Source organism: Sinocyclocheilus grahami, unplaced genomic scaffold, assembly GCF_001515645.1.
Source record: "Sinocyclocheilus grahami isolate Dianchi unplaced genomic scaffold, SAMN03320097.WGS_v1.1 scaffold74.1, whole genome shotgun sequence".
Classification (NCBI taxonomy): Eukaryota; Metazoa; Chordata; class Actinopteri; order Cypriniformes; family Cyprinidae; genus Sinocyclocheilus; species Sinocyclocheilus grahami.
In genome coordinates this window covers 1,653,303-1,673,314 of record NW_015505253.1, presented here as the reverse complement: position 1 = coordinate 1,673,314, position 20,012 = coordinate 1,653,303, and the positions used below count along the sequence as shown (strand labels likewise).

At 39.7% G+C, this 20,012-nt stretch overlaps 1 protein-coding gene across 1 annotated transcript in view; it reads left to right on the top strand.

Annotated features, from left to right (window-relative positions):
- LOC107585780 (roundabout homolog 1-like) overlaps positions 1-20,012 on the top strand; it is a 142,732-nt gene that overhangs the window by 98,191 nt on the left and 24,529 nt on the right. Inside the window, exon 3 of the mRNA XM_016272928.1 lies at positions 6,722-6,808. Coding sequence (XP_016128414.1) covers positions 6,722-6,808 — 87 coding nt within the window. The remainder of the gene's footprint in view (positions 1-6,721; positions 6,809-20,012) is intronic.

The following is a 20,012-nucleotide window of genomic DNA, read 5'->3' as shown; positions in this document are numbered from 1 at the left end:
GTGAAAGGACAGACAGTGAGTTCATGAACGGCCTCCATGGCTGTGACAGGGCAGACTATGAGTTCATGAACGGCCTCCTTGGCCGTGGCAGGAGAGACAGAGAGTTCATGAACGGCCTCCATGGCCGTGACAGGACAGACAGTGAGTTCACGAACGACCTCCATGGCCGTGACAGGTCAGACAGTGAGTTCAAGAATGACCTCCTTGGCTATAGCAGGACAGGCAATGAGTTCGGGAACGGCCTCCTTGGCCGTAGCAGGACAGGCAGTGAGTTCGTGAACGACCTCCGTGGCCGTGACAGAGCAGACAGTGAGTTCGTGAACGGCCTCCGTGGCCGTGGCAAGACAGTCTGTGAGTTTGTGAACGGCCTCTGTGGCCGTGACAGGGCAGGCATTGAGTTCGGAAGTGGACGCCACCACCTCAGGAGGTTCTGCAGCGGATGCCGCCTCCTCTGGAGGTCCTGCAGCGGATCTATGCACAGGAAAGGCCTTAGGAGCAGACTCATGGATAGGAAAGGCCTCTGGAGAGGCCACTGGGGCAGATTCAAGGACAGAAGAGGCCCAAGCTCCGCATCCGACTCAGGCGTGGCGGCCATCTTGGCCGGGGGCGTGGCATGAGCAGTCTCGGAAATGGCGGCCATGTCATGACGAGACTCTGGAAGATCAGCCGAGACGTGACGCGACTCTAGAAGAGCGGCCATTTTGTGAAGAGACTCTTGTGTGGCGGCCATCTTGCAACAAAGCTCTTCAATGGCGGCCATATTGTAAAGAATCTCCTGATGTGAGCAAGCTCAGGCTTGACAGACGTGACGTGAGCAGGCCCTGGGGCAGCAGACATGATGTTAGCAGACTCTGGCTTGGCAGACATGAAGTGAACAGGTTCTGACTTGGTAGATATGACATGAGAAAACTTTAACTTAACTGGCATGATGTGAGCCGGTCCTGGAGTAGCGGGCATGACGTGAGCAGGTCCTAGAGTAGCAGGCATGATGTGAGCAGGCTGTGGTTTGGCAGACATGATGTGGGCAGGCTTTGGCATAGCATGCATGACATTTGCAGACTGTGGCTTGGTAGGTGCTGCGAGACTGTGGGTACCATCATCCACAGTTCCCACAGTGAATGGTGATTCACTCAGCAGTAAGGCATAGTCTATATATTCGGCAAGGGACCAGTGAACCTTTCCCCCAGGAAGCTGGGAGCAAATGGGCTCATTCAGACCCACCCGAAAAATGTCCTTTAACGCCACATCATTAAAGTCCACCCGGTTAGAAAGTTCACAAAAATCCTGAACATAATCCTCTATTGCCCGATGGCCTTGACTTAACTGTAGAAGTGCAACTGCTGGGTTAATTCTTTTCGTCGTGTATTCTGTAACGAATCAATCCACTGAAGGCGAGTTGAAGTGAGAACCCAAATGCAGTTTATTTACAGTGTGATCCAAACATCCAAACAATAATCCGAGACTTGACTTGACATGAACAGACTAGACTCACCGACAGCGGGTTACATCATCAATACACGACCAGAGACGATGGCAACATGAGGGCTACTTATAGCAGACAAGAGGGTCACATGACAAGAACAAACCAATGGGGAACAAGACACATGAGTGTCTAAGATGTGTCTAAGACTCTAAGACAACCAATCAGAACATGACACAATGAACAGAGGAACCAATGGCATGAATACATGAGGGCAGGGAAGCATGACACAAACCGCATAAAACAATTACAAAATAAAAGACATGGAAAACATGAACATGACAAAACCCAAACACCACATTACACATTTTTAGGGTGCTAAAATTATTGTTTTTGTTAAACTTTTAATAAATTAATTTTAAGTTGTATAAGTTTCATGATTTTAATTTAGGCATGCTGTTTGATTAATAACATTTCATTCACATACTTTGTAGGACAGACAATCACAAATTAGATGTTTTTTTTAAATATCTTATTTCTTTCTTTTATACAGCAATGAGATTAAGTGGAGAACAAATGGAAACTTCTTGTTTTAGGTTCCTGCTTCCGATTGTTGTTTTCCCCTACAAAGAAAGATTTGTCACGAGAGATCTCAAAATGAACTCAAAGATTTATCATCAGTTTCCTATGATCTTTTTAATATCTTAGTTGGTTTTCTTGTACAAAAATGAGTGGTGAACAAATGGACACCTCTTGCCTAAGGTTGGCTTGCCTTTTGTTTGTTTTTTCCTCTTGAGAAAGCTTTGTTCTTTTTTGTACTTTTTGTTTTATTACGAACTGTAATCCAGTTTGCTAAAATAGCAAAGTTTGAAATAAAAAAAGATCAAGATTGAACTCAAATCTTTACATTTTCATTGTTTATGCTTTTTTACATTAGTTGTACAGGTCTACAATACACTCTTATTGTATCGCAATTGTTTCTATTTCTATTTCTCCTAAGACACCTAAGGAGAAACATCTGCGAAATTTGAGACTTTCATCAATGTTGAAACTTCACTAATACTTAACTAAGTATTACATTAAGTCTCATATAGGCTATAAAATAGTAGTAAAATGTGGGCCAACACTAACAACCTCAAGAGCACTATAGATATGTCCATGGCCTTAGCTTATTTAATATCTAGATGCCAGACGGTCTGGTTCTCCTAAGCTCTCTGAAACCACCCTGTAATTTCCCATAACCATTTCTCCCCTGTTCCCTGTCTGTACGTCCCATACAGAAGGAAAAGCTCTTCTGTAGTCTCTCATTATGATGCTTGGTTTCCTGCCCACTGTGTGGACCGCAGTGCCCTCATCTGCATAATCTCTCCCTTGGTACTTTTCAATAATACGGGAGCTAATCAGACCCTCAGAGAACCACGGACCCTGGAGTGGTCCGGCTGGAGCCTTGATGATATTAACTGCTGGGCTGCTGTCTCAGAACTGGATCTGGTATTAGCCAGATCCAGTTCTATTATTGTTGCTTCTACTTGGTTAAAGATTTGAACAAATTCCTAAAACTGGTGTGTAACTTGAATGATAGTTGTTGGTGATTCTTGCACAATTTAAATATAGATAAATAATGACTAAAATAAAATAAAATTTGGGTTTTGCACATTTGGATTTTAGACATAAAATGTATATATTTGGGGCATATTTTATAGGTCTGAATTTGAAATCTATTCCTATGACATTTAACACAATTGAATTGTTTTTGAGACATTTGTACAGATTTGATCAAATGTTTATACAAATGTTTATTTAAAAGTTAAATGTTTCTTCAAATTTCAACTTCTACTTCAAATTGAACTTCAAATTCAAAATTGTGATATTTAAAATGTCAGAAATTCAGATTGTTCATAAACTGCAAGAGAGACACCTATGGAAGCCCGTTTCCGCCACTGAATAAAAAATAAAAAAAGGTTATTGCGACTTTTTATCTCACAATTCTAACTTTTTTCACAGAATTGTGAGATATAAACTCGTAATTGCGAGATATAAACTCACAATTCTGACTTTTTTCTTAGAATTGCATGATATAAACTCACAATTGCGAGTTATAAAGTCAGAATAGCAAGATATTAAGTCACAACTGCGTGAAAAAAGTCAGAATTGCGAGTTTTTATCTTGCAATTCTGACTTTTTAACTTGCAATTGCGAGTTTATATCATGCAGTTCTGAGAAAAAAAGTCAGAATTGTGAGATAAAAAGTCACAATTACCTTTTTTATTCAGTGGCGGAAACGGGTTTCCATAGACACCACATTTTTACATTTTTTACACCTCTATATTTTATATTCTATTTTATATTATTTATTTTATATTCTAGATTTTTTTAGGCTTCAGAACTTCAAATTTCTAAAGTTCAACATTTCAGAAATTCAAATTGTACATAAAATGCACGAGACACCATATTTTTAAAATATGTTTATACCTCTATATTTTATATTCTATATTTATGTAATATTCTGTATTATATTCTATATTTTTTAGGCTTAAGATCTTCAAATTCAAAATTTCAGTAATTTAAACTGTACAAAAAACTGCATTTCTAGCTTCTTACTTGAATTGTTTGGTGAAGACTTTGACCAGTTTAAGCAAAAACAAATTGTTTTAAAAATTGTGGTCTCTTTTTTTCTCTCAGATTAGAGTAGTTTGCACCACATACAGTATCTGTAGAATTACAGATTTTTGCTTGTTTTACATGGGCACTGTTGGATTGTTGCTGGCACAAGCTGCATATGATTATTGCTGCAGGTATCAAGCAATTTTATTAATTTAATGTCTTAACACGTCCTTTAAACAAGTTTTTTTACATTCTGAATCTATTCATAATCAGAAATAGTATGTTCTCCGTGTGTGTTCCCTTCCTCTTTCCTGCAGACCAAAAGCTGCGTCCATCCACACAATCATTCAACATAATCTTTGGTAATTTGCAGTCTGGTTGCACTGTTCACATATTTCTTTCTCTCTGCACAAATTAATTTATGTCCAGCTAAGTTAATTCGTGTGACTTAATTAAACCCCTTTCATAAATCAGGGCTTTAAGCTGAACTAAAAATTTGAAGTTGCTATCAAAAAAGAGGTGTGTTAAAGTGTACCGATTAACACGGTAACTCATTTTCTTTATAATTCCCATGCCCTCTCCTGCCTTAAAAAATAATTAACCGACTGATGGCAGACTCAACAAATGGACTTGATTTTTAAAGCCATTAAGATGAACAAATTCAATTGTTGTTGTTGTGTTTATGTTGGTTGTCTGGGTCCACTGTTATTGAGCTAGTACATCACCTTCTCCTTAAATCAATAAAGCCAGAAAACGAGAAAGCAGGGTGTGTGTCTGAAAATGAGCGGACAGCCGGGGCTTTGGGGTGCATGGGGAACATCCTTCTAATGGGCCCATGTAGACATGTCAGCTAGCCGCATAAGGTTTGGTTTAATTAGCCATCAGGGGAGGCAGGGCATTTTGGATTGGTTTGTGTGGCTCAGGGCCATTTGAATCTGAGGGAGCACCAGGTTTTTGTTTGTGTGTCCTCCAGGGCATCTGGGCACACCACCTGTTAATGAATCATGAAGTATTCTCTCTAAACCCACCATAAATCCACATTCTACAGTAGCCAGTACAGTTTTGGAGCTAGAATGTTTAAGGTTTCCTTGTCTACATTGATTCCCCTTCAGGGTATACACTATTTGTTCTTTTTTATATAAATATGTTTTGAGATTTCTATTTTCCAAAATATTTGTTGTATAGATGTTTAGCATCGAAATTTGTGTATAGTTGTCATGTAGAATTTTGTGGACGTTGGTTTTTCCAGTTCTTTGGAATTCTGTGAGTTGTGCTAATTCTGTGTAGAGATTACATATTGAATAAATGCTTTAAATGTGTCTATGCTTATAGACCTGGTATTAAAATCTTATTTATTGATTCATTTGCATTACAAAGAACTTGGGTCTTGAGGTTTGAACAGAAAAGCCTGATGGTATGGTGAAGTCAATATGGTGTCTATACACAAACAGACAGACTCAAGTAAATGTGTGAGTTCTATGTGTTTGCATGCTTGATGTTAAATGTTCATGAACTGTCCTTTAACATTGCTAAAATTGCACAAATGTTGTATTTGGAATTGTATTTGGAACACAAGCTAGCCAACAGTCTCATGATGGTCACGACCTTGAGATCCTGTGAACGTACTCAGTGAGGTGTTTGTTGAGAATCTGCCATCTCAGCATATAGCAGGCTAAAAGTGTCATTTCATTAAATGCATCAACAGAAGTGCTAGCTAGTGTGGCCCAAGTCATAAAATAGGCATTTGAATTCTCCTGAAAATCATTCAAGCACTCAATTATGACTTTGAAATGTTGAAGGATTAGCAATATTTGTTAGTGAGGTTTAGTGACAGGGTGAACGAAAGGACAGACAGTGGTCGCACTTCCCCGAGCTCTAAGTGCTCTCCAATGACTTCCTTTTGTTTTGCCTGTCTGCGGTTTTATCTCCTTAAATGATGCCAATCTTCATTCACGGCCATGACGGTCCTGACAGGATGCTTCCCAGTCATCTGGCCCATTCTGACCCTCTTTATATTAAACAGGCCCCTTCACCTCCCCTCATTCCAAATTAACCCCCTGTCAGTGCCCAACAATGGAAGTGGGCATGGCTCCAGTCTGATTTATCCCACACTTCGCCATGGTGGGGGGCATCTGCCACACCCCCTGCCCGGTCCTCCCTTTCTAAACCAGGCGTAGAGGAGGGCTGTCAGTCCATCTTCCAGAAAAGCGACATGCGCTGATTGGGGAATTAGTTTAGTCAATGACTGTATACAGATCTAAATAGGGTGTGTCAGTGACTTTGTGTGTTTTTGCAGTTTGGTCGTCCTAGTTCTGCCCATGAACTGCAAGAGGGCACACACCGTCACTCCTCAGACATACACATAGACTTTCAGGGCTAACTGCATCTCTTTAGGCCTGTGAAGATAAGGAAAATGCCATATTTAGGACTTGCGCTCTTGGGATTCTCCAATGGATTAATGGCTAAAAATTGAGTAACACCTTGGAGCTTCTATATATTTGTTTTGGGGAAGTTTGAAGTGCTTTCTTGACTTGATAATGCAGTTTGGAGGTTGCAATTGCAGACCTTTCAAAAGTCACCGTCTGCAGAGCCTAGTACTGCTCATCTGTTGGTATCAGGGATACTGGGGCGCTACTGTGTCGCCGTTGGCCCAATACTCTTTGCTTGAGGACTTAGAGTCTGTGTTACTTCCAACAGACACGGGGACTCAGGAGGGGACTAGCAATAGGGCCACAGAGACCCCCACTGCAGAACACGATGACGACAACTCTCTGGGCTACACAGGTACTGCTTCTTTATTCTTACCTAAAATACTGCTTTATATTTACCCTAGAAGGGCTTCTCTCAAATATCTAATTTAAATAACATGTTTGCTTTATTGTGGGTGTCTTTTCATCTCTTTCATGAGCTTTTGACATTTTTGTAAGATAAATTAGGGGTTGCCTGGTAATAACATGAAGTTTTTATGGAGATATGACCCGTTTCAGATCCAATCATTGCAGGTCCTTCTGTAGAGTCTCTTATTCTTCCTGGATTTTCATGGATTTTGCATAACCTTCACCTTAAGTCTGTCGATGAATCTGTATCGAGCGAGGTTTTACCATTCATAAACTGTTTATATTCTTTACAAATGTCAAGCTGTGGAAATTGGACACCCTTTCTATGTTATTTTCGGGAGAGTAGCCTAGAACGTTCTGACACTTGTGACATGAAGGAGCAGAGTCAGCCAGAACCTCAATTTCCAGATTAAATGCACTCAGATGAGATGAGTCAATCGGTGAGAGAAGATCCCTGACCCTTTTTGCTTAAGTGGAAATAGAGTTCACCTTCTAGGGGCCAGAGCAGAGAGTCTCCTGCAGTGAGTGTGGTGTTATGTTTGGAGAAAGCTTGCTAACATTCTGACCTTCACTGGAGAAACAAGTCGTTAAGTGAAAAGGCGGCTTTGGCTATGTGGGTGATCCAGTGGAAGATGAGAATAGTTGGTATAGAGCGTAGAAAATGACACTACAGCCTCAAGAGAGCACTCTGTTTCACAATCTCACAAGGACAGAGATACGGTACAGATGATATTTATAGCCTGCCTGACAGTTATAAAAATGGTTTTGTAATATCTTTCAGTTCTTACATTGAATTAGTCTTTCCAATTCATAATGCAGTTGTAGAGCTAGAGTATTATAATGTTAAGTGCTGTCAGCAAGCATAGCAAACTCTTCAGTTACTTTTAAAACATTCATAAACCTTTACTGAGCTCTTAGATATTACTGTAGCTTTTTGTTAGAAACAATGAAAAGCTATGTATTGGGTGGTATGATAAAGAATTTCATCTCTTTGTGATATGTAGCCTTCATGCGTCTTGTTGCAACAATGCTGCACATGCTGCCTAAAACCTGTCTGTGGTGGTTCCAAATGCACCTGGTTGTCTGGACGTGACAGTCTGAGACTGGATTAGTCCCGTCTCATGTGCATCCTCATTATGGGGTCCTGCTCAGGGCTAGAGTCCTGACCTTGAAGGCCCCACAATCATTAGTATGACCGCCTTCCCAATGCCTTGTATTATTAGGGCTATGGTTTCTGCCTCAGGGACGTGCAAATGCAAATCTCCCACACGTTCGGGGTTAAATTTTTCCACCCCTTGTGGAACACAAGCATTCTTACAATGGAGCTTATCCACAAATCATTTTCCCCACAAAGCGTTCGCTTCTCCCCAGGGCGGAAAACATGGCAAATGCAGGTTCTTCCTTTAGGTCCGATCCCACTTGAGATGTAATTACCTCCACCGCAGTCAACCAGAGGGTTTTCTCCACAAGAGGAGAAGATGTGGGCACTTCTTATATTCGTTTTTCCCCATCCAATCTCTTTTCATCACAAATCCTGAAGCTTAACTTGCCCCGTGTCCCAGGAAATAGGGACATCAGGCTAAACTCTCAATGCTGAACCAGGCTAATTCTGTCAAGAGCGACTGGAGTGCTGTGGAGAATGAAAGGAGAGGACTAGTTGGAGATAAGAAGCTGGTGGTGCTGAGGTTCTCATTATTCTGCAACACGTCTGTTTGGCACGGGATAAAGAATTTAAATTTGTTTATTATTGCAGCTGAGATTAGTATGGGTGAAGGAATACAAAATGGTCTCGGCGTTGCCAAGTGCTAGCTAAGCGCCATTTGGTATACAAGATAAAATGGCTTTCAAAATTCCAAAGAAGCAGTCGTTTTTAAGCTTGAGTCGTACGTGGCATGCACTTTCCTCAAGGAAAAATATGGTCCATATGGTCCCCTCGTGACTGTCAAATGAGTTTGCACCCGATTGGTAGATTTGGAAAAAAAAAATAATATCTTGCTGGAAATGCTGACATGTAGCTTAGAAAAATTCTAATGCACATCTGACTAGCATTTAAAACGTAATTTTCATTTATTCAAATTAAATTTGAATACAGCAGAAAATCACCCAAAAATCCTTGAATAACTCAACAACACTACTTTAGAACTCTCCAAAACTTCCCAAAGAAGGGGGTGGCTGGAGAACTTTCAGCAGTGCCAGGTGCCACAGGCAAAGTTATGAAAGTGTATCCAAACAATCGCACATTTTACATTCACACTGTATTTCTCCCACATGCTGTTTTGTCATGGAGGAGTGAATGTGTTCAGTCATCACAGGCCGGACTCTCTGCTCATTGGGGCATGAGAGTACACAGAGGGTGAAAGTTCTCGCTGAGTGTCATAAATCTGCATGGCACCTGCTCCCCCGCACTCCTTTGGCACGTGTTGTGAGGTCAGTGGCACCGCATAAGCTGTACATCATATTTATAGTGCTCATCGCTGCAACCTGCGTGTTTTAGCAGCTGACGGCAGCAGGGAGACAGAAAGAACCCTTGCAGTGTTTCTGTCGGAGAAAGGACATGCTTTTAAAAGCAGAGGATATGAGAGAGGGAATGTAAGAAGTTTGGGAGGTTGAACGTTGGAGCATGTGGGAAGGAGAGTGAGGTGAAAAGTAACTTTTTTGGCCATTTCTGTAGAGATCCGTCTCACATGTGAGTTCCAGCTGTTAGGCCATGTCAAACATGTTGTAAATCCACCCGTTTGTGGTGCAAATAAATCCATTTGAGGGAAATATATGAATTTACACATGCAGTAGCAGATGTTTTTGTACGCCAATGTGATTTGGAAAGTAAATGCTCAAGAATTTGTCACTTTCTCTGTAAATCAGAAGGAAGTACCATGTGCATTCCTAAATCAATCAAATCAAATTGAAGTGCAGGGTTTTCAATATATTTGTTTCTCCGGTTGGGTCATTCTAACCAGTCAAAAGCCATGCTTGCTTCACTCTGTTAGAATTAATATATTAGACTCCATTTGAGACTCAATTTTCTGGTGTTGATTTAAATGCGGCATCTTGGTTTCTTGGGTTTTTGCAAGCTGGAAAATGGATGGAGGCAACTGTCGGGCATCACACCTTTGCAAAGGCAAATCAAACTTTAGATTCGCAACTCTTGTGCGTTGACGTGTAATGACGTTCTTCCTTCATCCCAAAGATTGCCAGTTAATGTGCTTGTAGTGTTTGTATCAAGAGTAATGTGGGAACAATCAGCAAAAGTGCCACTTGTGCTTTCTGCACAGTCATGTTTTAATCATTACTCAGGATACATAGATTTGATTGAGGAATATCCAGTTGTCCTTGCTATTGCTAAAGTTCCCCAGGTTTGTTCCCGCTCTTGCTCTGTGGGGCTGCGTTAATAATTCACCAGGACTGCTGGTGAGGGTCTTGTCCAACAGCTTGCGAGGCACCGATTGGTCGAATCCCCCGTTGTGAAGGTGGGGAGGGCACATGGAAGCCAAAGACAAAGGCACTATTTGGCTCGGTTTCTCTTAGACAGCTTCTCCTTTCATTTAAGCCTCTCCAACCAGTAAACCAATTAAGCCAATTACGCATTAAAACACAATGCATCTTGTTCTTGCCAGTCTGCATAAAGGATACGGAGAGAGCAAGGGGATGTGCTTCTTTCTGATGAGGCTAGTTAGAGATTGGGACAAGCTGAAAAGTCCCAAAGTCATCCGAAAAACCATTGCTTCTTTGTTAATGTATCTGGATCCTGTCGGCCTGTTACTTCTGGTGCACTCATGCATGGCATTGTGCAAATTAGATGCGTAGAGGTAGGCTCACTGTCAGCATATGTAAAACCACATAACAAGTTCAGTCCAGTTGTTTTACCAATACACAGGTGAGACGCAAATTCATATTGTTGTGCAGTTTTAATTGTGATCTTTACCATTCTCATGCCTCAGATTCTAGTCTTTCTGTCTCTAGAAAAGATACTGGGTGCTAAAGGGGATTCATCCCATGCAGGCAAGTGGAAATGCAACAGCCTGTTTATCCGCTAGCCAAGCTTTTCTCTCCCAATTGCGGCGTAATGCAAAGCTCCCGCGTTCTTTTGCACTTCCCTCATTTTGCCGTCTGTCTTTTTTTTGTAATGTTAGTTGTGGCAGGGTTCTGCATGGAGGGCCTCTCTGAATGGCAAAACAGAAACAGATTTGTTCAGCTCGCCCCCCAACCCATCCACCCCCATTTCTGAAAGCACAACACAGGGTTTGTAATGAATGAAGAGAATGTAATTTTTATGCTGTTTTCGTGCAATTCCAGTCCTTCGTTCTTTGTGCACTTTCCTGTCGGATGTATTTTTGCCTTCGTTTGCCCAAGAAATGTGTAACTTTGTTGTGCCTCACCTTTCTATAGCTTTTTTCCCCTTTAAAAGTATTGATTAAATGCATTTTTTTTGTTGTTTAACTTTTTTCAGTTGATGTTTTAATGTGAATCTGCGGTTGAACTGTATCCTGGTTGCAACCCAGATGGCCCTCCAAGAGACATTCTTTCCCAGTGACAACATTTGCGCTGAAGATGTCCTGAGAGATCACCCGAACCTAGCTTGGTTGTTTCTTAGCCAGGCTGACAAGTCACGGAAGTCTTCTGCTTGGAGGAATCTCTGGGAATGACAGGGTAGCACTTAGCGCCCCACAGTGTTTCCCAGCCGTTGTGGCCTCATGTCAGAGGTCTAAGGGCAGAAGCTCAGCGACGTCCTCACAGGATTCACTTCTCATCTGAGGTCCGAACAGATTTGTCTGTGGCCATATAGAGCTGCTCTGTATGCATTATGGCAGACAGGCAGCTGTGCGATCTGCATTCCTGTATTTCACTCAGATGATTTGCTGTCTTTCATTATAGCTGGGTTAACACGGTGACACGGCAGATGATTTGTATCTTCCTGGCAATTTTTTTTTGATGATCGCTGAGATGATCTTTTTTCCCTTTGTCCCCGGTGTAAAAAAAAAAAGGTGACTAAGAGTTTTTATGGGATTAGGAAAACATTTTCTCTAAAAATGTCAACCACAGTAATCTTGGTTTAGAAGATAATCATTCTATGTGTCATTATAAAAGGTAGGAAACTCTGCAAATTATCTGTTTTCAGCACCTGGAGTGAAAAGGAAGCATTAGCATAGTGTATTGAATTTTAAATAAAGTCTGTAACTTTGTTGGTAAATAAACATGATTTTGTTCTCAAGGACAACATTTGAAAAGTTTTTAGTAGGAGTGTTGGAGGATAATATTGGAATAGGGTGGCACTAACAGCCAACAGACAGTTTCACACGATAAAGGGACATGCATTGATCTAACTAAATATTAGGGCTGCACGTTAAATCAAAATGAAATCAAAATCGCGATTCGTCAGAAGCTGCAATTGTCATGCATATCTTTCAGTGAAGCACGGTTCTGTGATCAGCAGTAAATCTCCATCCAAAGGCCAGAGGGCACTCTCACACTGAAACTCCAAATACGCCTTGCAGAAAAAACCCAGAAAATGCCTATAGCAGTAGCTGGATAAACAGAAGATTTAACTGCTTTTATTGATTCAGCGTGACTAATAAACACACGATTATGACAATATATGGTTTATCGGAGTTATTATAGTTCTTCTTATTATCATTTTCATTAAAATAAAGTATATTTATAATGCAATGCCTTTATCACTGCTTAAATACTATGAAATATGTTGCGTGCCTTATTCTGTGTAAGAAGCCACATCATCTCACAGAAGGATTTATTTCAAACACTCGACTGACGCTATGAAGTGAGTTTGGAGTAAAAATATGTTATTAAATGTGGTATTTTCACATGCTTTCAGATGGAGCAGCATTTACTTCACAGAGCCGTAGTTCACTGAGAAACTATGCAAACAGCTGTCATGTAGAAGATGAGAATAGTTGGTATAGAGCGTAGAAAATGACACTACAGCCTCAAGAGAGCACTCTGTTTCACAATCTCACAAGGACAGAGATACGGTACAGATGATATTTATAGCCTGCCTGACAGTTATAAAAATGGTTTTGTAATATCTTTCAGTTCTTACATTGAATTAGTCTTTCCAATTCATAATGCAGTTGTAGAGCTAGAGTATTATAATGTTAAGTGCTGTCAGCAAGCATAGCAAACTCTTCAGTTACTTTTAAAACATTCATAAACCTTTACTGAGCTCTTAGATATTACTGTAGCTTTTTGTTAGAATCTGCCTTCATACATACACTATTGTTTGTGTTCGATTTTTTTTTTTAAAGTCTCATGCTACCAAGGCTGCATGTATTTGATCAAACACAATTATATTTTGGAATATTATTGCAATTTTAAATGACAGAAATAAACTTGATTTTTTTTCTTCGATGGCAAAGCTGAAATTTCTGCATCATTACTTCAGTCTTCAACGTCACATGATCCTTCAGAAATCATTCTAATATTATGATTTGGTGCAGAAAACTTATTATTACCAATGTTGAAAACAGTTGTGCGTAATATTTTTGTGGAAGCAATGTTTTTTTTTCAGGATTCTTTGATTAATAGAAAGTTTAAAAACAGCACTTTTTAATGCATAATTGTTGAATAAAAAGTATTATTTTCTTTCAAAAAGGAAAAAAAAGATGGAAAACATTGATTGCAAATGTAATTTGTTCTGGTAAAAATACTGGACCAGTAATAGTTTAAAACAGTTTATCTGCTTTATATTTATGCTATTTATCTGCTATATTATAAAGTAATGCACCCCTTCTCTTGCATCGCCTTTTTTGAAGTCAGTTGTGCATCATGTTTCTGTGTATGTAGAATGTTCTAGATAAGTCACTTTGGATGTTCTATTTCAGTTTCTAAGGCAGTTGAAGGGGGTTTTCAACAGAGCTTTTATCTTTGTAGACTACTTTTGTGCAAAGAATGGCCATGTAGTTCTGTCTCAAAAGCCCTCAGCCCCAAAAATGAGCATCAAAGATGCATCATGTTGGCTTCATTTTGTATAACTGTTTGTGAAAGACAAACAGATCTCTTGTAAGAGCACTGACATGCTATTTATTCCAACTCTTTGGAAAAGAGACTGTAGGGAAGTAGGAAAATTGAAGGTCAACACAGCAAATGTTTGTCCAGACATCTTTGGCATTTCAAATATATTCCATGAAAGCTTTCTGTACCTCTTACCCTTATCGAAGATTGAATCTTGGAAATACAATGAAAAGCTATGTATTGGGTGGTATGATAAAGAATTTCATCTGTTTGTGATATGTAGCCTTCATGCGTCTTGTTGCAACAATGCTGCACATGCTGCCTAAAACCTGTCTGTGGTGGTTCCAAATGCACCTGGTTGTCTGGACGTGACAGTCTGAGACTGGATTAGTCCCGTCTCCTGTGCATCCTCATTATGGGGTCCTGCTCACGACTGACGCTATGAAGTGAGTTTGGAGTAAAAATATGTTATTAAATGTGGTATTTTCACATGCTTTCAGATGGAGCAGCATTTACTTCACAGAGCCGTAGTTCACTGAGAAACTATGCAAACAGCTGTCATGTAATCGCGCAATAAAATCGTCTGCAATTTTTTTTGTGTAACTTGTCAGTGAACTACGGCTCTGTGTAGTAAATGCTGCTCCATCTGAAAGCACGTGATGATGACTTACTGCTGATTACAGAACCGGCTTTACCAACAAAATGCGCATGACAATCGCATTCGATTAAACGTGCAGCCCTACTAAATATATAACGAAATTACTTATTTCAACACGTTTAAGCTGGTTATTGCAGTGTTAACGAACAAATCTGCAAAACACCCCTTAAATCTTGCCCAGGCTTTCCTGAATGAAATCCCAATAATTGTTGAATAAAAAGTATTATTTTCTTTCAAAAAGGAAAAAAAAGATGGAAAACATTGATTGCAAATGTAATTTGTTCTGGTAAAAATACTGGACCAGTAATAGTTTAAAACAGTTTATCTGCTTTATATTTATGCTATTTATCTGCTATATTATAAAGTAATGCACCCCTTCTCTTGCATCGCCTTTTTTGAAGTCAGTTGTGCATCATGTTTCTGTGTATGTAGAATGTTCTAGATAAGTCACTTTGGATGTTCTATTTCAGTTTCTAAGGCAGTTGAAGGGGGTTTTCAACAGAGCTTTTATCTTTGTAGACTACTTTTGTGCAAAGAATGGCCATGTAGTTCTGTCTCAAAAGCCCTCAGCCCCAAAAATGAGCATCAAAGATGCATCATGTTGGCTTCATTTTGTATAACTGTTTGTGAAAGACAAACAGATCTCTTGTAAGAGCACTGACATGCTATTTATTCCAACTCTTTGGAAAAGAGACTGTAGGGAAGTAGGAAAATTGAAGGTCAACACAGCAAATGTTTGTCCAGACATCTTTGGCATTTCAAATATATTCCATGAAAGCTTTCTGTACCTCTTACCCTTATCGAAGATTGAATCTTGGAAATACAATGAAAAGCTATGTATTGGGTGGTATGATAAAGAATTTCATCTCTTTGTGATATGTAGCCTTCATGCGTCTTGTTGCAACAATGCTGCACATGCTGCCTAAAACCTGTCTGTGGTGGTTCCAAATGCACCTGGTTGTCTGGACGTGACAGTCTGAGACTGGATTAGTCCCGTCTCATGTGCATCCTCATTATGGGGTCCTGCTCAGGGCTAGAGTCCTGACCTTGAAGGCCCCACAATCATTAGTATGACCGCCTTCCCAATGCCTTGTATTATTAGGGCTATGGTTTCTGCCTCAGGGACGTGCAAATGCAAATCTCCCACACGTTCGGGGTTAAATTTTTCCACCCCTTGTGGAACACAAGCATTCTTACAATGGAGCTTATCCACAAAGCATTTTCCCCACAAAGCGTTCGCTTCTCCCCAGGGCGGAAAACATGGCAAATGCAGGTTCTTCCTTTAGGTCCGATCCCACTTGAGATGTAATTACCTCCACCGCAGTCAACCAGAGGGTTTTCTCCACAAGAGGAGAAGATGTGGGCATAGTTCACTGAGAAACTATGCAAACAGCTGTCATGTAATCGCGCAATAAAATCGTCTGCAATTTTTTTTGTGTAACTTGTCAGTGAACTACGGCTCTGTGTAGTAAATGCTGCTCCATCTGAAAGCACGTGATGATGACTTACTGCTGATTACAGAACCGGCTTTACCAACAAAATGCGCATGACAATCGCATTCGATTAAACGTGCAGCCCTACTAAATATATAACGAAATTACTTATTTCAACACGTTTAAGCTGGTTATTGCAGTGTTAACGAACAAATCTGCAAAACACCCCTTAAATCTTGCCCAGGCTTTCCTGAATGAAATCCCAAGATGCACTACTCCCCTCCCCGGTGAGATAAAAATGTGACATTTTTCTCTTTCATGTTTGGAAAGCGAGTTTTCTTCTCTCTATGGGGAGTATTGTTCTTGGAGAATGTTTTTGTTTTAGCCTGTGCTGTTTTGTTAGGTGATGCTGCTTGAAAAGGAGGCATAAAATAGTCTTAGTCAGGAGGAAAGGGAATGTGTTTCTCTCTCGCTCGCTGCGTGTGTCAAACTCTCGCCCCATACCGATACAGCCCAGGGTTGATTAGGGGGGTCCGTCCACGTTGAAAGAGACGCCCCAGCATGGAGTCCGAAAGGGACCCCTTTTTCTCTTACCCACACAGAGGCATCACAAGAATAGAGAAAACATCCACCAAACCTTGCTTTGAATATCAAACAGAGCAAACAGGATTAAGGTTATTATGTGTAAGATATTGAAATCCGAAAAAGGGGAGTGGCCTTCGCTGACCATATTTTCTATAGTGTCTCTGTTTGAGCTTGGCTCATTAAAAAAGTTCCATCATGTGGTGAGATAAGAAATAAAGAGTCCATGACAGGGAGTGAGGAGGTTTCGTTTGATTTTTGGGAAGATTGGGATTAAAAGCGGGTCTGGAGTTACAATACCTAGCGAATTGTTTTTTTTTTTGGATAACTCTTGGATCCCAGAAGGGAAGTTGGTGTGTTAAAGTAGATATTCGTTTACCAGCTTCATTTAGCGAACTTTAAAATAATCTAATAAGCGTCCACCATGGAGCCCATTACTCTGGTCGTTTTTGTTTTGGCAATGTTCATCATGATGGGCGTCCAACATGGAGGAACTCCAGGAGTTCCTCGCCATGCAAGCCTCAGGAACCCATCAAACCATTGGTGTAAGTGTCTACGAGGAAGCTCGTTAGGAGACCATCACGGTCCCACGACACCTCGTCATCACAACAGCAAGGCGCATAAATGCTACCAGGTCTTCCAGAGTAAGTTCACAATAAATGCATGTTTCTGAAATGAGGGTTAGATTAGCACTGAGTTATGCCTGGAGTTTTATGTTTGTACGCTGATTCAAAGTCGATGTACAAGTTGTTTCATGCTGCTATGAAATGTTGAGCTTTTTTGATGAGGGTTTAGCACTCAAATGAACAATATGTTAAATCAATGAGCTCAGGTTTTTTTTTCTTCAGTTTTTAAGGGTTCTGGAAATGCTACACAGGAGGTTTGATGTAGAGGAACAGGAGAATTGTAATTTGGCTGTCCTTCTGTGTTCTTAAAGGACAGGTGAAGGATGGATATTTGGCTCAGATTTTGGACGCACTCTTCTGTCTCCTTAGCATAAAACTGCCATAGCCACCAGTATATTAGGCTGTTTGACACAACTCTGAACTAGTGAAGGTCAGGAACTTTGGTGGCGGGATGGAGATAATAAACTTGTTTAGTAGTTTAGAGCTATGCCTGTTTAGTGTTTTTTTTTAATTATTATTTGGGGGTTATTATGAGGGTTTTGGCATACTACCAGGAGAAAAGATTAGACACACTGCACTGAATTTGTTTCAGATGTTCAACTGCTAATATCTTTGATTGTGAAGTTAAAAAACATTTGAATCTAAAGGCATTTTTAAATGGATGACTTGGACAAGAGAGTGTATTTGTGGTAAATTTACATTTTTTTGTCACTACATAATTCCCATGGCATTTGTGTTCTTTAGTTTGAATAATTATCCTAAAATGTGGAAACTACACAGAATAAAGAATGTGTAGATATCACATTTTCACTGGTACTACAAGTATATATGAGAATTTGTATTAAGTTGCAATTACCATTTTAATAATTCACAGTCCTGTCTGGTTTTCACTGTCCTTTATATTAAAAAAGATAAAAGCTCAGGGACAATTGCCTTAGCCTTAGCCCCTTGCTTGAGCATATACTGATGTGGCTCAGAGGAATATTTCTGGCTTTGCAAAAGGTTGTGCATTTTACTCAGAATTACATTTTGTCTGTTTGTTAGTATATTTGTTGTGGTGGATCATTTGATTACATTCTATTTTGTGAATTCACTGGAGCTGAGGTGAATTTAGATGTGAAATGCATGTGTGTGCAATAGATTTGTTTAAGAATTTAAGAGGGCCAGTGAAGGAAAATGAGGTATAGGAACACATGCAAACAGACATTAATAATAATTATAATGGACTTTTAGATTTAAGATATACAATTGTAAAGTCCCCAAAATATGTCTTATTTATGTTCCTATAGCTGTATTTTTTCGTATTCTAAAATCTCTCTTTGAAATTGTCTGCAGTGTAGTTAGTGGAGACCAGCAGAGGGCGCTGTTGGGTTACGTATGGCGCCCCTGTAGATGAATGTGGAGAGTCGCACATCCCTGTACAATTACTCCTTCAAAAGATCTTTTCTTAAGTAAAACATTAAAAAATAATAATAAACCACAACCTTAATAGAGGCATATGAGTTAAACAAATGCAATTTTGTAGATAAAGACAAACACGAACCAATGTGAATCCCGCCTTTCCAATAGATATGCAAATAAACTACTCCGTAAATCCACATAAATGCGTCGCCTTTTAAAATAACTAAGAGCAAATTATTCTGTTTCACCAAAGCGGGGAATGTCTTTACTTTAATGTAAATTCATTAAAGTTTGATCAAACACACTCTTGCCTTGAGGGAACCGTTTCTTTCACAGTCGAAGCCGCGCTGAAGAGGTTAACCAGTGTTGCCAGATCTCTCTGGAAAACTGTACAAATGTAATTACTTGATTTTTTCCATCTGCTTTTTTGTAGCATAAACTTGCATAAAATACACCATGGGTCTGTATTACGTTAAAGTGCTCCTTAAAAATAAAGTGTCTTTTCAATAATATATCCTTTTACAAAAATATTTAAAATGACGTATAATGACTTAAACAATTTTTTGTACATTTGTAAACATTCTATTAGATAGCTCATTTTTCTTATGTGTTTAATTACACTGTGTTTTTTTTAATCAAGTAAATAAAAGTTACTATTAGTTACTAAATGTTAGTCGTTTTAAACATTTGAGAAATGCGAAGACTTTCTAAAAATAAATAAATAAAAACCAAGTCGATTATAAGCGGAACTGGCAACACTGAGGTTGATTCTCCCTAGGAACAATCCATTGTTCAGCCCTCGGAGGGGGAGCCTGGGACATACCATGCCGTTTACTATTCATGCTGTTTGAATGAAGTACCGTTGTTTCAAATCCCCTCAGCCCGAAGTGACGGGGGACCTCAATGCATAGATCCAAATATTGAAACACTGAGGGAAAAACTGAAAGAAGAGGAAAAAACAATAGAGGGGAAATATTGGAATTACATTTGAATTTACAAAGCAATGGAAAAGTGGAAGTGATCTACATCCAATGGACTTCAGTCAGCAAATTCTTCAGCATCAGCTTCTGCTGTTCCAATGGAACCTGAAGTTTCTGAGTTCGAAATGACTTATTCACGTTGTTTCTGAACGATGTGACACTGGTCGCTTTTCTAGGCTGGGGACCTTATTACATTTAGCACTTTGGAAAAGATTTCGAGTTCTTTTCTTTTCACTGGCTTTTTATGGGCTCTTTTGGGATGCGATCAGCGGATACGAAGTGATCAGCTCTGCGCTTGCAGACTTATTATTCCTTTGGAGGTCATTTCAAAATATTTCACGGTTTCTTTAAACTTTTTCTGCGATTGATTTCGAGATTTTCATTCATTTTGGACTCATGGAGCGCGTGTTTGAATAAAAAAATAAACTGGATTACTATCAGATTAACGGGGACCTTTACAGAACAACAACAACAACAACAAAAAAAAAAACAGCAAATTTGCGAT